This window comes from Quercus lobata, chromosome 9, assembly GCF_001633185.2.
Source record: "Quercus lobata isolate SW786 chromosome 9, ValleyOak3.0 Primary Assembly, whole genome shotgun sequence".
In the NCBI taxonomy this organism is placed as follows: Eukaryota; Viridiplantae; Streptophyta; class Magnoliopsida; order Fagales; family Fagaceae; genus Quercus; species Quercus lobata.
This window is the reverse complement of record NC_044912.1, coordinates 53,056,286-53,070,066: the sequence shown is the minus strand read 5'-3', so window position 1 is coordinate 53,070,066 and position 13,781 is coordinate 53,056,286. Positions and strand designations below refer to the sequence as shown.

General features: G+C 35.8%; 1 protein-coding gene across 1 annotated transcript; it reads left to right on the top strand.

The window, feature by feature from the left end:
* Positions 1–7,797: 7,797 nt before the first annotated feature.
* Positions 7,798–13,110, top strand: LOC115960928. The gene is made up of 4 exons (XM_031079962.1): positions 7,798–8,199; positions 9,230–9,364; positions 9,750–9,845; positions 12,700–13,110. Exons 1-4 carry the CDS (start codon positions 7,902–7,904, stop codon positions 12,834–12,836), a joined length of 666 nt encoding a protein of 221 aa, XP_030935822.1. The 5' UTR covers positions 7,798–7,901; the 3' UTR covers positions 12,837–13,110.
* Positions 13,111–13,781: the final 671 nt, after the last annotated feature.

The following is a 13,781-nucleotide window of genomic DNA, read 5'->3' as shown; positions in this document are numbered from 1 at the left end:
TTTTTGTAGTTTTCAAATTTTAATAGAAGGGAGTATTTTTGAAAATGCAAAAACTTGTTGCACACACGTCAATATACATATTTTTACAAGCATAAAAAAACAATTGAAATTTTGACTTCTCTAATTAACGCATGTAATAAACTTTTTTTTTTTTTTTTTGAAACTTGTAATAAACTTTTTTTAAATGTACATATTTGCACATACTTTAATGCAAGAGTGGTATGTTAATGATGAACGGTGATAAGACAACAAGTGTATGGTGTGGTCAATATCAACTTGTCTATCTTATTGCTACAGAATCACAAATGGGATTTATACCTACAGCTAATGCAAGTTCAACTCTTTCAAAAAGAAAAGGTTCCAAAAAGAGAAGGAGAAGTCATCGGAGTTTTTTATTTTTTATAAGAGAAGTCGTTAGAGTTGAAACCTGAAGTCGCAAAAAGGAAAAAAGAAAGTAAAACTACGATTCCAAGTGCAAAATACCAAAAAGAAGATTCAATTATTGGGATTAAGATCACCAAGGAGTTCAAATATTACTGTCGTTGTTGATGAACATGCTTCCATACCATTACCCATGCAATTTTAAAGATTATTTTTGTATATCTTTCATTTAGTTTTTACTATCATTTTGTCAATTCTTTGATTCTTTCCCATTGGCACTATAAATTTGTTATTTGAATCTTACAGTATGTATTTAGTTTTGCGGCACTTTGTTTTGATTACATCTATTTAAATGGTACAAAATATGTGTGTATATATAGAGAGCATCTGCTTTTGATGATTGCTTTTTATCATCATATCAATACACCAATTGGTTTTTGTGTAAGTGGGAAATAAACTCCATAACTTTTGTCGATGATAAGAGATTTTACTAGTTAAACTAATCCTAAACCAATTTTAGGTCAATATATATGTACAACAAGCAAATTAACATTGAGTTAGTCTAAAATTAACTTAGAGTTAGTCAAATATTCTCTAGTATATAGACCCTACATTACATTCATTCATAATTGTCAAAATGATAATCATATCATGAACTGAATTTTAATTTTTTTGTATCGTGTATTATAAATACATGGACACCTAATAATTTAAAAAAAAAATTATATATCTATATAATATATAAGAGGTCTCTTCATTATAAATTTGCAATATATTCAAATAATGACTAATTCAATCATCACTTATTTAATAATATTTAACAATACCAATTAAATAAATCAAATTAACATAAATTTATAACATATATATTCAAATTTATTAAACTCAAAAGTGATAATACATGACATAAAAACTAAAATAATAATTTATTTACGTTATATTAATCGTCTTACCTAATCAACTCAACCTAAGTTAATGTTATGATCATATTCATCATCTTGCAAATTTATTTCTTCATTATTATCAACATTTACTATTTGTTATTGTTCTTTTATTTTAATGAAATTTCTTATATTTCTTCTTGGCATTCTAACTTCTTAGACTTGTAATAATAATTGTAGGGTCACGGTTTGGGGCCCAAGCCCAAAATGTATGGAGTCTTAGTTCAATGAGTCCAATAAAATGAATTTGTAGAGAATAGGTTGGAAACTTGGATCTTACCAAATCAAACGATTAACTAACAGGTCTTGATGATAAAGAAAGAAAGAAAGATAATGTAGATTTACTAGGAAGAGACGTCCTCGGATTTTAACCGAGGAGATTGATTCTTCTCATATAGCATTCCCCCCCCCCCCCAAATATTTTATACTATCTTCCTTCCATTTCCACCGTTCACGTGTAGATTTAGATTGATAGTATTGATACTTGTCCCATCAACCCCTCTCCAAAGTCGTTGGGAGTGGTTGTAAAAGCTGAAAAGCAGGGTTCAGTTAGTTGCAAAACACTTAATGCAATAATAGCAGCTTTCTCTTAGATATTTCCTTGCCTTTCTTTGTCCTTTTCTTTCTTAATACTTATCCTCTTCCATGGAATGGTCCAGTGTGTCACTCTCAAATGACAGACCGTCCCCTTTGTCCTCGGCCTTGCCTGGCCGAGGAGGAGATCTTCCTTGAGCTGGGCCCCTGGCTCAACATATACATTGGTACGGGTTCCCTAGTTTGTCACCCCCACATTAGTCCCTCGGGATTCTTCTTTTCTTCTTCATGGGAGGAAAGGAGGATCTCAATGTGATAAAAGCCCTTTCGCGCCCATTTTACACCATTTCTGACTGCAAGATATTTTTTAGTTTACCCAAGTCACGTTCCTGACATTTTGGTACACGAGGCGTGCCTTCATTAAGGTCTTTACGAAGTGACGAAGATCCAACGGTTAAAGAATTCTTTGGAAATTAAGCAGGATTTATCTCACTTGTAACTCTCTCTTTGAAACTCAAGCGAATTAATTTCCACCAGATTTCACCTTCTATATAAGACACCTTTAGGGGAATCATTCTTCCTCATTTACAAATCCTTGAGTTCTGCAGGAACCTCAAGTTCTTAATCCTTTAGGCATTCCCAGGGACCCCACCAAGATGGTGATCAAAGTCTAGGGAATGAGGTGGCTAAGAATAAAGGTATGGGCAAGGAAACAAAGCCCTCCTTGGAAATTAAGGATGTTGCCAAGATCCAGGATAATGCAGTTAAGGCAAGGGATGCAGAGGCCAAAGACGTTCCTTCCTTTCAACCGAGCAAGAAAGAAATCCCTCCTCTTTTAGCCAAGACCCAAAGCAGGTGTAAATCGCATCAAATTTTTGGTGCGACAAAGTTTAGGTCCCACCCGTTTCTCAGCCTTGATAGCAGAACATCTTGTAGCTAGGAGAAGAGGGGTCCATCAAGCGTTCCCACCTCTTCTTCTATCTCATCGCCGGTACCATCCATACTGGCTCGATTGCTGCTAGAACAAGATTGTGGATCTAGCATCTCCGCTTCTTCTTCTTTCTCATCGTCGGTACCATCCATACTTCCTCTTCTTTATCATCCCCGGTACCATCCATACTGGCTCGATTGCTGCTAGAACAAGATTGTGGATCTACCATTCCTACGAGGTTTTTTTTTTTTTTTTTTTTTTTTAAATTTTTTTTTAAACAGGCTTGCCTAAGCCATTTTGTATATGATGTACTTTTCCTTTATTTAATAATAAAAAAAAAAAGTTGCACTTTTACTTCATGAATCTTTCCTTTTCTGCAATAATTATTTCATGAATGGGTGTGTTGGTATTTTTCCTCAAATGGGACTTAGAATTGATACTGTTGACAGTAACGAAAAGTTGTCACCCTAACTTTATCAGAACTGACAATGACACCCGACTGCTAACTTTAAATAAGCTAATTATGTAGAAATAATCAGGAAAATAACTGTGTGCTCCATACTATAAATAGTGCAATCATCAAAAAATGTGGAATTTTAAGTAAGTGATCTAAGGGATCCATCGTGTACTAAGGTTCTGTTCAACATTTATGATGATGTCACAACATTAATTTCTCCCAGGCATCTGATCCGATGACTCAAGTATGCGCTAGGTTCTGTTTAAGCACTTTGAGGAGATACCCTAGTGTTAATTTTCCCCGAGTATCTGGTCCAAGGACTTAGGCATGCGCTAAGTTCTATTTAAGCACTTTAAGAAGATATCCTAATGTTAATTTCCCCTAGGCATCTGGTCCGAGGACTCAGGCATGCGCTAGGTTCTGTTTAAGCACTTTGAGGAGATACCCTAGTGTTAATTTCCCCCAGGCATCTAGTCCGAGGACTCAGGCATGCGCTAAGTTCTGTTTGAGCACTTTGAGGAGATATCCTAGTGTTAATTTCCCCCAGGTATCTGGTCCGAGGACTTAGGTATGCGCTAGGTTCTATTTAAGCACTTTGAGGAGATACCCTAGTGTTAATTTCCCCCAGGCATTTAGTCCGAGGACTCAGGCATGCCCTAGATTCTGTTTAAGCACTTTGAGGAGATACCCTAGTGTTAATTTCCCCCAGGCATCTGGTTCGAGGACTCAGGCATGCACTAGGTTCTGTTTAAGCACTTTGAGGAGATATCCTAATGTTAATTTCCCCCAGGCATCGCTAGGTTCTGTTTAAGCACTTTGAGGAGATACCCTAGTGTTAATTTTCCCTAAGCATCTGGTCCGAGGACTTAGGCATGCGCTAGGTTCTGTTTAAGCACTTTGAGGAGATATCCTAGTGTTAATTTCCCCAGGCATCTGGTCCGAGGACTCAAGCATGCGCTAGGTTCTGTTTAAGCGCTTTGAGGAGATACCCTAGTGTTAATTTTCCCCAAGCATCTGGTCCAAGAACTCAGGCATGTGCTAGGTTCTGTTTAAGCACTTTGAGGAGATACCCTAATGTTAACTTCCCCAAGCATTTGATCTGAGAACTCAGGCATACGCTAGGTTTTGTTTAAGCACTTTGAGGAGATACCCTAGTGTTAATTTCCCCCAGGCATCTGGTCCGAGAACTCAGGCATGTACTAGGTTCTGTTTAAGCACTTTGAGGAGATATCCTAGTGTTAGTTTCCCCCAGGCATCTGGTCTGAGGACTCAGGCATGCGCTAGGTTCTATTTAAGCACTTTGAGGATATATTTAGAACTAGCCCCACTTCAGATCACCTTTGATTTTTTGTGCCATCAACATATACAATTCTGGATAAAAGATTGCATGAAGCGAGGCCATGTCAACTAATTTTCCACCTATGTGCCATGCTTCCGTCATTTCAACTAGCGAAGGTTCAGCGATATCGGCCACTAGGTCAGTGAGAACCTGCCCCATGATGGGGGCAAGAGATATATATTTGATATTAAAAACCCCTAATATAGTTCTGCACAGAGCAATCTTCTGCATGGCATGCGTCGCAGCCAAAATGGTCTCCTCCACCAATGGTCGATATATCGCTACATCGCCTCGGTAGGTTGAGTGTTCAACTCGCTTATAACCAGGTTCCCACAGACGACGCCAATTGTAGGGTCACGGTTTGGGGCCCAAGCCCAAAATGTATGGAGTCTTGGTCCAATGAGTCCAATACAATGAATTTGTAGAGAATGGGTTGGAAACTTGGATCTTAGTGAATCAGACGATTAACTAACAAGTCTTGATGATAAAGAAAGAAAGATAATGTAGATTTACTAGGAAGAGACGTCCTCGAATTTTATCTGAGGAGATTGATTCTTCTTATATAGCATTCTCCCCTATTTTATACATCTTCCTCCCATTTCCACCGTCCAAGTGTAGATTTAGATTGATAGTGCTGATATTTGTCCTATCAGCCCCTCCCTAAAGTCGTTGGGAGTGGTTGTAAAGGCTGAAAAACAGGATTCAGTTAGTTGTAGAGCACTTAATGCAATAGTAGAAGCTTTTTCTTAGATATTTCCATGTCTTTCTTTGTCATTTTCTTTCTTAATACTTATCCTTTTCCGTGGAACGGTTCGGTGTGTCACTCTCAAATGACAGACCGTCCCCTTTGTCCTCGACCTTGCCTGGCCGAGGAGGAGATCTTCCTTGGGCTGGGCCCCTGGCCCAACATATACATTGGTATGGGCTCCCTGGTTTGTCACCCCCACAATAATAATAAAGAAATAAATAATTATTTTGTCATTTAATACCATATTAATAGTATATAAAATATATTTGCAAATATGGAAGTGAAATATCAAGTGTGTGGTCTAAATTTTTTAAGGAAAAAAAAAAAACACACTCTCATGGACAAGTTATTTTATTGGGCTCAATTAAGTAGTTTAGTAATGTTATGTCAAAGACAAGTCTAACAACTCATTAGACTCAAGTAAAAGCACAAATTTTAGTAAATAAATAAATAAACTCATTTTAAATCCACGTGTTTGTGTATCGTATGACACATGATTTTATGATATGATTTAAACAATATGCATCTATGTATTGTATGATTCATGAACATTTTAGATGTGCCCTTATAATACAAGACTTATTTTTTACTCAATACAGTATGTATAGTATGATATATATCACGTAGTGTACAATATTAACAACTATAAATTCATTATAAATCATTCAAAAAAAAAAAAAAAATTCATTATAAAGTGAAGAGCTTAATATAAAAGATGTAGTCGTAAGGATTTTTTTGCTCTAGACATAGGCCATTAAGCCGAATTATGTAAAATCCTTGTCCTAACAGCTAACAGCTTTCCCTCTTAAAAAAAAAAAAAAAAAAAAGCCAACAACTTTAAATTATACATGATTACGGTATACCACGTATGCATTAGTAAATGAAAGGTTTTATTTTGAATTGATATATTGATTAATTAAATAGGGCACATGTTGACTTCAAGGATCTTTTTGAATGAGTTATGTATTCGTGCTGCATTTTTTTTCTTATGCCTTTTTCATGAATGGGTATGTGACATATAATAATAATTGATAATTCAATGAGAGGAGGATTTGAAACTCAAACATTCTTCAACATTCAAAATCAACATTATCCTGATAATATAATATAATAGTCCTGATAATAACTCCCCTACTAGCGAATAATTTTGAAGTTTAGTTCTTCCCAAAACAACAACAACCAAAAAAAAAAAAAAAAACTTGAAGTTTAGTTGGTCAAGGAAGCACGTAATTTGACATTTTTAAATATTTGTTACGGAAATGAGTGGGGGCAATAAATAATATCCTAAAAGATCTTCCATAAAAAAAAAAGAAAAAAAAAGGGTTTCTGAAAGATTGTACCTGCGTAGCAGCGTAGGCACTGCATCAATATAATACTATATAATAGTACCTACTACCTATCAGAAACTGATTCTTAAAGGGCCTAGATGGCCCACGGGGCCTGCAGACCCCCCCTCTCTCTCTCTCTCTCTCTCTCTCTCTCTCTCTCTCTCTCTCTCTCTCTCAAGAATGGATTTATTTTACAGCTTGTAGATTATTTCGCTTTAACCCGATCGAAATTTCTATTTTTATTTTAGTATAATTTTATATAATTACTTTTCCAAAATTTTTACCTAAAAATAATCTATTCTAAACTTTATTTCATTGAAATATTCATTTTTTTATAATTATTTTTCTTTCTTCACATACAATAATTGCCATCCATTTTTTTTTCTTCATTGAGATACATAAAGAAAAAAAAAAACTAAATATAAAATGAATAGTATTAATATAAATTTATACGGTTACTATAGCAATTTTGTAAATTTACACATTTTTAACTTAACTAACGTGAGCGATTTTGGGGTTTGGTTGAGCGTACTCGCATCAGTTTGTGCAAAAATTTATATATATTTTAACTTAAGAACCTATTTTTTCTATTTTACACAATCACTTTTTAAAAACATCCATATTAGATTATTTATTCTACATTTATAAGGATTGCTCTGTATCAACGGACCAAAACACAAGTACTAACTAGTTTAATACCAAATTGCTACAACTAAATTTAATGCAAAAATATAAAAAATTCTCTTAAATAAGACATTTAATTTGTTTCTTAATTGCAACATTCACTATACGGCTAAAATGGCGAGATGCACTAAATATTTTTATTTATATTTTTTGAGAATTTAATGAAGAATTTAACTATAAAATCAAATTTAAAAATATGTATTAAAATAATAATGTGTAAAATTGTGAAGTTTTAAAAAACTTATATGACAAAATATTATAATGTAGATTATAAATTGTAAATAATATAAATTAAAATGCTAAAATTAGTTTTGCTTTTAACCTTCCTAATAAAACTCTGATTCCGCCTAGTTATTTTGTTTTTGTTTTTGTTTTTTTTATAATAAAAAAATTAATAATAATAATATAAGTAGTAACAAGTTCTAGAGAGTAGAGAGAGACAATTCCAGAAGCCGTTAGAACCATAGCACAGTAAACACTGTCAACCGATATCGTCAGACAACTGCCGCAGAGTCTCGACAGACAAACACAGAGAGAGAGAGAGAGAGAGAGGGAGGAATGAGCAATAAACAGAGAAGCATCAAGCTGTTCTGTCCCTTAGTATCAAAGGCGGTATGGTTGGTTGTGTGGGACGAGCAGAGACTCGACCTGGGCTCCATAGCTCGGACCTTTGGGCTCGACCCATCAACTCTCAAGCTCAATGGTCACTTCATTAGTAGAGGGGTTGATTTCATAGCCTCCTCAGTCACCTGGAACTCCCTTATTTCTTTCTTCTCTGCCAGAGGCTTCTCCACTGGGAAAAATCACCAAGACGCTCTTATTGTTGATGGCAAGCTTACCAAACTTGGCTCTAAGAGTAAGTTGTTCTTTTCTTTTCTCTTTACTTTTAAAGGGTTTCTCAGAGTATATGGAAGAATGAAAGAAAAATTGGTATTTATTTATATACAAAGTTTAGTTATGACTGATTGTAATCTAACCTTGCTCCATATCTTTGAAGGTGGATTTTGACAATCCTACTATTGAATTATACCTTCTTCTAATATCTTTTTAAGCTTACAAAATTTATAGAAAATTAAAGATCAATAGGTTTATCATCAATAAATTATTTAAATTACAACTTTTTATAATTTAAAATTATGTATAAAAATATGCTTATATATCCCACAGTAAATAATATCCTATTGATACAAAATTTAATATGTATATTAAGAGTATAAATAATATACAATTTAACCATTAGATTTTCAAAATATGTAATAATGTTATTAAGACTTTAACCTTAGATTAAATTTTGTATTTTATTTATTTGCTTAGCTTTTCTTTTAACCTGTAGGTTGGACTTGGAATATATAGTTAATGTTATAGGTTTATTAAAATTTTATTGGAAATAAAGGTAATGGTTGCATTATGCTCGGTTGGGTTTCTTCAAAAAAATGTGAAAAAGTGAAGTAAACCTCTTTTTTTTTTTTTGAGATTTTTAAGGTCCCTAAAATTTAGAACGTCTTCTTTTAGTCCCTTATATGACTTGGACAAAACTAAAAACTGACACATTATTGCTCTGTTAGACACATAGGCGATTGAAAAGTTTGTGAAAGACTAAAATCAATTCCATTTTATATTTTTAGGGAGTAAAAGCAGTCACTTCAAACTTTCATGGTGAGACTATCTGGGAAGGGTTGAGTTGTTTGTGATATTAATTTGTAATATGATGTTGTAACACTGTTGCAAGATGGATTGGGTCACAAATGGTTTCAGCAATTTATCCAAAAAATTGAATGATGTTGTCCAATGATGTGCACAGTGCTATACAATGTTGTACACAGTCTATCCCGAATGTGATTAGATCACTCAGTTCTTTCATTAAGATATGCTTATGGTTTTTCCAGGGGTGCGTGACCCTCAAGATGCTGTTAATGGAAGTTACTATGTAGCAGCAGATAAAGTTGATGGTGATAGTACAAGGCCACAAGCTGAAGATTTCAACTTGGTGAAGAATAAAAGGTTGAAGGAAAGGGACACAGGTAAACATTCGGATGTCATTGTGATAAACTGATAATGTTTTGGAAAATTAGAATTTCCTAATTTGCTTTCATACCATGGTCATTTTTTAACCTTAGCCATACTGTACCATATTTGGAATTGATCTTGCAATTGTGGGAATTTTTGTCATGTGCAATGAAGAGACGTATATTTAAAGAAAACAATAAAAGGAATTTGTGTGCTTGTTTTACAGGTTGTGATAATTAAGGACGATAATAAGAAATGTCTTCCAAGTCATATGTCAATTTGGAATGTACTTGATAATGAAAGATTGGCATAATATTGTGGCTTAGAAAATATGCTTTCTGAAACTATTTTTGCTATGTCGACACTCAACACTAACAAACCTGTGGTTGGCTCTTTCAGGAGGCGAAGCTCTCCTTGGCCTGAGCTCCAAGAGAAAGCAGATGTTGGAAGATGTAAGCCTACTCAAGAAGTTAAAGATAAATGAAACTGAGTCAGGTACATTGACTAGACATGTGACTTAAATTTCTTTTTTTGGTAGAAAGGATGTAAAATAAACAAAACTAAACAGGGGAAACGGAAACAGGACAAAGCCTGTTTACAAACTGCCCACGATAGTCAGCTTCAACAAAAGGAATAATTCCAACAGGAGGACAAGAGAATACAACAAAATCATTTTCCATGGATGGTCCTAACTTCGCCAACTGATCAGTGCACATGTTTGCTTCTCTGTAAACATGTCTAAAACTTACTTGGGAAATCTGACTAGCTAAATGTCTGCAATCTTCCATCAATGAAGAATTCACAGCATTAGACTTAGACTGATTAGAGAATGCATCCACCAAGGCTTTGGCATCCATCTCCACAATCAAAGCTTGGACTTGGGCTTGCACACAAAGGATAAGCCCATCTCTAAGGGACCACAACTCAGCTAGACAACTGTTCACTGGACCAATATTCCTGGCATAACCAAGCATCCAGTTACCTTTCTCGTCTCTAACCACACCTCCACCTCCAGCCAAACCGAGGGAATCAACTGAAGAGCCATCTGTATTGAGCTTCTTCCAGCCGGAATTAGGCTTCTCCCATCTAATGCTTTTCAACTCCATTCTTTTTGCTGCTGTCTGACTGCTTGCACAATAATTATATTCCATGACTCGGCCCAAAATCTCCTTAGTAACATTCAGGTTCTGCACTTCTCTCTTGAACACATGATGATTTCTATTTTTCCAGATCATCCATATTGCGAACAAAAAAACCTGGAACCACGGCAGCTGACCTTGCCTATGACTCAGCTTAGCATTGCAATTAGACACCAACCACTCCTTAAGGTTCTCCGCAAAAAAAACCGGGTCCGAGGGCAGAAGACCAAGCTGGTACCAAATGGCTCTAACTAAGGGGCAATCCCTCAATGCATGGATAATGCTTTCAGGACTATTAAGACAAATTGGACAAGAATTCTTGATATTCATACGTCTTGCCGAGAGACACTCCCTTACACCGATGCTGTGGTGCCTACGTTGCCAAACAAAAAATTGAATTCTTGGCAGTGTTTTGAGCTTCCAAATCCACCTCCCCCCAAAAGGCACATCCAGATTAGGCAAGGTTAGAGAATACGCTGTCTTTAAGTCAAACTCACCCTTAGACGATAACTTCCAGGCTAATTTATCTTCTGTTCTAGCTGTTAAGGGAATTGTGGTGGCTTGAATGGCCCTTTTAATATCATTTGGCAACTCCATCTGCATTCTATCCCAATCCCATCCACCAGTATGGCCCACTTCCTTAACCTTCAACCCAGCTGATTCAATAGTCAAAGGACCTTGAATGGCTTGCCTTAAAGGCCCAATCCCTAACCAATTATCATGCCAAAAATCCAGATTACTATCAGCCCCAGGTAACCATTTAATACCTTTCTTGAAAATATCTTCACCCTTTTTCAAACTCTTCCAAACTCTAGAGCTAGACAACTTGTTAACATTCCTAGAGTTCACCCGTTGATGATTACAATACTTCATTCTTAGCACCCTTGCCCAAGGAGCTTTTTCTTCGGTATGGAACCGCCAATTAAGTTTTGCAAGCAAGGCTGTATTCCTGCCCCTGGCTGTTTGGAGGCCCAACCCCCCATCTTTCTTAGTCCTAGTAACCTTTCTCCAACCTACCCAATGCATTTTTCTATTATTATCAGAGGAACCCCATAGGAAGTTCCTAATAACTCTATCAATGCCCTCTAACACCTTCCCAGGCAACATGCAGCTCTGCATCACATAAGAAGGAATAGTCGAAGAGGCAGCTTGAATTAGGACAGATCTTCCTGCCATGGACAGAAGGTTCGCCTTCCACCCGGCTAGTTTCGATTTGACTTTATCTAACACAAAGTTAAAGTCCTGGTTCGATCCTCCACGGTGTCTAATGGGGAATCCAAGGTACTTCCCCAAACAGCTAGTAGATTGAAACCCGAGAATGGATACCAAGGCTTCCCCTTCATCCTGGCCAATATTTGGGGAAAAGAAGACTCTAGACTTTGCCTCGCTTATAATTTGACCTGAGTCCATACAAAACTTGTCCAAGACTTCTTTAACCGCCATACAATTCTCCGTATTAGCCTTGGCAAAGAGAACCAAATCATCGGCAAAAAAAAGCCGAGAAAAGGAAGGGCCGCTTCTAGAAGCTTTCACTGGTCTCCAAACACCCTCTTCGCGTTTATCTTGAATTAGCTGGCCAAGATACTCCATGCACATGATAAAAATATATGGGGACAGGGGATCCCCTTGTCTTATTCCTCTAGTCGGCATGAAAGGCTCCAAGCTACCGCCATTAAAGAGGATAGAAGTTGACACAGTAGTGATGCAATTCATTATAATCTCAATGAGATTATTAGGGAGGTTAAATCTGCTCAACATGCTTTTTATAAAGCTCCATGTGGCTTAAATTTCATCTGTATATATTAGTTTTATACTGTTTGTTACTCTTGCATGAAGTCATCAACTACATGTAATATTTCTCCTTTCCTCCAAAGACATGGAAGCCAGGTGGTCCCTGTTGGATTTGTGTTAAATATTTCTGCTTAGATGAAAGCATTATCTCTCCCTTGAATCTCAATGGCTACCCACATGATCTCACCTTTGCTTAATTTGGCTCACGTTGGAATTTCTTGTTTTTTTTATAACAGAGCTTGGGTTTAACTAAATGGCCTATCCTCATAATATCTGACCTGACTAACAATTTAATGACCATTATCTTTCTAAATGTCCAACCAATTGCCCCCTTCCCCAAATACAAAAGATTTGTTTTGTGTTTTGTTTACCATGCAAAATAACAAATTGTAAATGATACTGTTTGGGCCATTTTGCAGATATTCAAGGAAGAGGAAATGACCTCCCAAAAACCTTTGTACACACCCAATTTACATGCAGTTATATGAGTAAGAATTTGAAGCGGATGCGAGGAGATGAGACAATTGAAGCTTCTCCTTGCAAGAGGATGACATGAAGCTTCTTTTTGTTTCTTTCTCTTTTGTTCTCTTCCATGGTTTCACCCCCTTATAAGTTTCATTTTTCTTTACTTCTTGTCTCCTGATAGATTGTCAACTTGTAAATGGTTTTAGATGAGGATATAAGCGTTGTAAGTTTGTAAAATCTTGTAATTTAATTGCCTTTGATACAAATATAAGGCTTTTGCTACATATATATTGCTTGAAAGGTCTTGTAATTTAATGGCCATTGTTACAAATAAATGTTTGTGATCTACCAGCAATTGATTTTCAGCAGTTTAGAACATGATTTGATTTTCACTCTCTTTGCACACATGAAATCATCTTGGGATTCCAGTTTATGGGTTATTTCCTTTGGTCACTAGCAATAAATAAACTCCTATACTGGGTTGAGTTGCTTTGTGTTACAGTATATTTTCTTTTTTTTCTTTTTGCACATTACACAAACAGAAACATCTTTGGTGTGACTCTACTTATGAAAATAATATTCATATTTTAAGGTCTTTTCTGCTTGAGACACCTTTAGTTCAGCCGTGGATGCTGAAATCAGTTCAATTAGGTAAAAATTGTTTGGACAACTTGATCTTGGTGATTACCATTTGTACTGTATATGAAATTATTTGGCAATCAATAACCATACCTAAACTTGGCTTTATAAGTTGGCTAGCAATTCAGAACAAACTCGATTGAAATAAGACAGGCAGCTTGAAGAGTCATTACAACTTGTCGTGTAAAAATAATCTGTGTTCCCATAAGCTGTGTTCCCCCAGCATAAGTCACATACAATTGTGGGACTAAAACTATGAGTAAGGATTCATGTCGGATGTATAAGATAATTGTAGGATAAACATACATGTAAAGGCAAAATCTATGTTTTAGTGCAAAACTTGGTAGAGTCACACATTAATGAGTATGGATGGAGAAGCGTATCAAATAGTAGGGTA

What these genes read in the sequence shown, in the direction of transcription:
- LOC115960928 (XM_031079962.1), top strand. Translation starts at nt 7,902, where the DNA reads ATGAGCAATAAACAGAGAAGCATCAAGCTGTTCTGTCCCTTAGTATCA. An exon ending in GTTGAAGGAAAGGGACACAG is followed by an intron (nt 9,365 to 9,749) that starts GTAAACATTCGG and finishes TGGCTCTTTCAG; the next exon opens with GAGGCGAAGCTCTCCTTGGC. An exon ending in GATAAATGAAACTGAGTCAG is followed by an intron (nt 9,846 to 12,699) that starts GTACATTGACTA and finishes GCCATTTTGCAG; the next exon opens with ATATTCAAGGAAGAGGAAAT.